General features: G+C 48.6%; 1 protein-coding gene across 1 annotated transcript; it reads left to right on the top strand.

The window, feature by feature from the left end:
* The first annotated feature begins 360 nt into the window (after positions 1 to 360).
* On the top strand, positions 361 to 3490 carry LOC104982025 (zinc finger and SCAN domain-containing protein 5B-like). Its single transcript, XM_010831325.1, has 4 exons — positions 361 to 744; positions 1023 to 1229; positions 2333 to 2483; positions 2844 to 3490. The coding sequence occupies exons 1-4, from the start codon at positions 361 to 363 to the stop codon at positions 3488 to 3490; spliced, it is 1389 nt and encodes a 462-aa protein (XP_010829627.1).
* Positions 3491 to 4184: the final 694 nt, after the last annotated feature.

The following is a 4184-nucleotide window of genomic DNA, read 5'->3' as shown; positions in this document are numbered from 1 at the left end:
CACAGGCGTAGAGCCAGGCGGGGTCTTCCCCTATGAGGGATCAAACCCATGTCCCCTGCATTGGCAGGCAGATTCTTAGCCACTGGACCACCAAGGAAGCCCTATGGTCATTTCTGACCAGACAGTTTTATGAAATATTGAATGAGTCAGGCAATGGTGTCCAATATTGTGATGTAGGGGAGATGGAAGGGTGGAAAAAAATGAAACCCATTTGTTTTTTTTTTTTTCTCTCCCTAGACTGCTAACCAGTGACTTTATTACTGAGGAAAAGCAGAAGACATCCATTTCCATAGGCGTCAACTGGGCACCCACTTCTAGAAGCATTTGCTCAGAGTCCTACTGGAAATTTCCTCCATCAATATGGCTGAGGACCAGACATTTTTTCAGGGTTGTGAAAACATCAAAGACAGCCCTGGGGCAGAGTCACTGGCGTCCGTGCCACCCCAAGACACACTCATGGAAAACTCAGATTGTGACCAGGAAAACTGGCACATCCGGTTCAGAACATTTAGCAGCTCAGAGGAGTCAGACCCCGTCAAGGATCTGAGGAGACTCCGTGAACTCTGCCATCTGTGGCTGAGGCCGGATCTTCACACCAAGGAGCAGATGATGGACAGGCTGGTGCTGGAGCAGTTCATGATCTGCGTGCCCCTGGAGTGCCAGGTCCTGCTCAAAGAAAGTGGGGTGCAGAGTTGCAAAGCCCTGGAGGACGTGCTGAGAAATAAGCAGAAACCCAAGAACTGGGTGAGTAGGAGCTTAGTGATGGGTGTGGGACGAGGGGACACGTGCAAGCTGCAGGGATCACAAGATAGGACCTGCGGGTTTGGCTCTGTATCAGTGGTTCCCAAACAGGTGAGAGAAGTTCACAGTTGGGCAATTTGGGAGATACTTTTGGCTGTCTCACTCAAAGGACGTAGATCTTTTACACCAAACGCAGCTTCTATTGTCAATGCCATTGGATGCCTGAAAGCTACATTCCAGGTCTTATAGAGACTGATCTTGATTGATTTCTCCCTTCACAGACCATAGTCTGCAAAGAAGGGCAGAAATATCTTGTGCGTGATCCCGACATTGAGATGGTTGAAGCCAAGGCCGGTGACATGGACAATGAGAGAGTCCCGTGCGAGGAGCCCCAACTCCCCTCAAGGGTCATACCTCCAGAGGATGGCCAGGAAGGAAGCCAAGAGCTGCAGAATCTGCCAGGAGCCACAAACCTATCTAGGGAGCAGGTGAGAGAGTGGAAGCAGGTAGAAGAGAGTCAGGTGGGTGTGGCTGCTGGAGTAATGGGGAGATTTGGCAAAGGACAGGAATGGACCCATTGCTTCCAGGAATTCCCGTGGTGCATTCAGTTCCTAGGCGTTTTTTCTAATCAGTGTGAGAATGAAGATAATCCATCTCTGTCCCTCTGCTATGCAAGCTTCTAGTCTTAGGAGTGGGGAGAAGGGAATCCTGTCTTCCTGATATGATGCTAGGTTCAATCTGCTGCAGGTCAATGCACTGACAGCTGATTTACCCAAGGCCACTTTGCACAAGGGCATGTCATATTTCAGAATATGATCATTCCTTGCAACTGAAGGAGTGACTCCAAAGTGGACGCAAAATGCCCCCCAATAGACATTGGGCTTCCCTGGTGGCTCAGATGGTGAAGAAACTGCCAACAGTGCAGGAGACCTGGGTTCGATGCCTGGGTCAGGAAGCTCTTCTGGAGAAGACAATGGCTACACACTCTAGTGTTCTTGCCTGGAGAATCCCATGAACAGAGGCACCTTGCAGCTATAGTCCATGGGTTTGCAGAGTCAGACAGGACTGAACGACTGAACAAGAATCAATGGAAGACAGTTGATTTGTTCAAATAAGGTTGGATATAGGCAGGGGATGTTACTGAATTGCATGGAGTAGAGACCAAGAATACTGGTCATCATTCTTCCTATGTACTGGGTAACCACCATCACAAAGATGAATCCAGGCAAAGTCTCCAACAGTGATGGAGTCAATAGAGCTGGGCCTAGAGTTCTTTACTTCCAGAATCAGGGGCAGGCAGGCGTGGGTACGATTTGGAGAGACCTATGCATAGAGAAGTCACATTGCCAACTGTGATGTCCTGATTTGATTGCAAGATAGTCTGTATAGATCCTGGACAGCCTTGAGCATCAGGAGGTGATTATCAATCAGGGTGATGGGGTGGACCAGAAGAAGTCAGGGCATATCCCCTAAAATGACATGAAGAAAGTTGGAGTATAAGGTCAAGATACGAGGCAGATGGGGAAATAGGAAAGAGTTTTCCATGGACTAAGGTAAATGGCTTTGACTCTGCTTGTTTGTCCCTTGTCAGGATGAGAGTGCTCTCCCGCCAGAGACTATTCCTGAAACAGGTGAGCTGGAGGGTCAGATGCCCAGGGAGAACTTGGAGAAGGACCTGCTGGAAGACAGGGGAGAGACAAAAACCCTTCAGTCTCAGGAACCTGAACTTCTGAAGTGTCCTGGTGAGTATTCAAAACCGTGGAATTCAGCAGAGTTAGTGACTCCCTCCTATGGTGGCATGGGGCTGGGTAGCCAGCATCACCATCCTTGATGGGTGGGTGGAGATCATTGTCCAGTGCCAACCTTCTCCATCATCAACGTTCCAGTGTCCCACAGTCCAAGCTCTTAGCTTGGTTGCTTGATGGGAACTTCTCAGCCAACATCAGGGTTCCAGTGAGGCCGGCAGCACAGAAAATGCTCCATGTTAAATGTGGTGCTGAATTTCTTTCAGCGAATTCTGGGAGCATAGAGAGACAGAAGAATCCTCAAGAAGAAACTGATATTTAAAATGTGACTCTGAACCCTTTCTTCCTGTGTTCCAGAGGGAGACGTTTCCACCACAAGTGGATCCAGACGATGTCCTCTAAAGAATCGCATACATGTCAAAAGGAAGCGGGACAGCAGTCCGACTTGCCAAGACGTGCGTCAAGAAGCAGCCACGTGTTTGGACCAAGGAGAGTTCTCAGGACAGCTTGGGTCCCATTCCGTTGGTGCATTTGGCACCGTGGGACCCACCAGTCTTCCTGAGGGAGCAGGAACCCCGGGACGGGCACCCTCTGAATGCAGCATCTGCAAAAAGAGCTTTCCTTATCAATCTCAGCTTACCTTGCACCAGAGGACACACACAGGAGAGAGGCCCTTTCAATGCAACATCTGTGCCAAAGGGTTCATACAGCTTTCAGATCTGCGGGTTCACGAGCGGATCCACACTGGCGAAAAGCCCTACAGCTGTGATCTCTGCCTCGAGAAGTTCACCCACGACTCCACACTGCGAGCTCACAAGAGGACCCACACCCAGGAGAAGCCTTTCCGCTGTGAGCACTGTGACAGAGCTTTCAGCCACCGAGGGAACCTCAGTGTTCACCGACGCACCCACTCTGGGCTCAAGCCCTACGTGTGCCCCGAGTGTCACAGTGCCTTCCGTCAGCTTGAGACTTCCAAAGGCAACTGGAAAATCCATTCCAAATGAGTCACCCAGGCCCCACCATCAGGTCCAAGTGCCGTCTGCTCCTAGAATGAAATTCTGGATTATTTGTCACTTAGGTGATACAATGAAAGGGTGACATGTGAAGAACTTACGATCATACTGGAACCCGATGGGGTTCCATTCACATGATTTAGGTGAATATTTGAGTGATGACTTATCTTTCCCTTCAGAATTTGTTTTCTACTTTAGTGTAGCCTGTGTTTTCTTCTTTCAGTGAATGCAGGTCTCATTAGTTTTCTTCTTCGTGAAACTGAGGTGACTGCTGATTGTCCCCCCATTAGGGAACATTTCATCGTAAAATAGGATGCTCCTAGCAGAGTGTCCAGATGAAAAAGAGGATCACCAGTGAAATTTAAATTTCAAATAAACAGAGACATTTCTGTCAAATAAGTGTCCTGTGTATTTTGGCTTCCAAGATTTTTTTTTCTTTATTTTATTTTTTACCTTTACTATCTTGTGTTGTTTTTGCCATGTATCAACATGAATCTGCCCAGGTATACACATGTTCCCCAACGTGAACCCTCCTCCCTCCTCCCTCCCTGTATCATCCCTCTGGGTCATCCCAGTGCACCAGCGCAAAGCATCCACTATCGTGCGTCGAACTTGGACTGGAGACTCGTTTCATATATGATATTAGACATGTTTCAATGCCATTCTCCCAAATCATCGCACCCTA

The sequence above is a fragment of the Bison bison genome, unplaced genomic scaffold (assembly GCF_000754665.1).
Source record: "Bison bison bison isolate TAMUID 2011002044 unplaced genomic scaffold, Bison_UMD1.0 scf7180017859644, whole genome shotgun sequence".
In the NCBI taxonomy this organism is placed as follows: Eukaryota; Metazoa; Chordata; class Mammalia; order Artiodactyla; family Bovidae; genus Bison; species Bison bison.
This window is presented reverse-complemented; position numbering and strand designations above follow the sequence as displayed.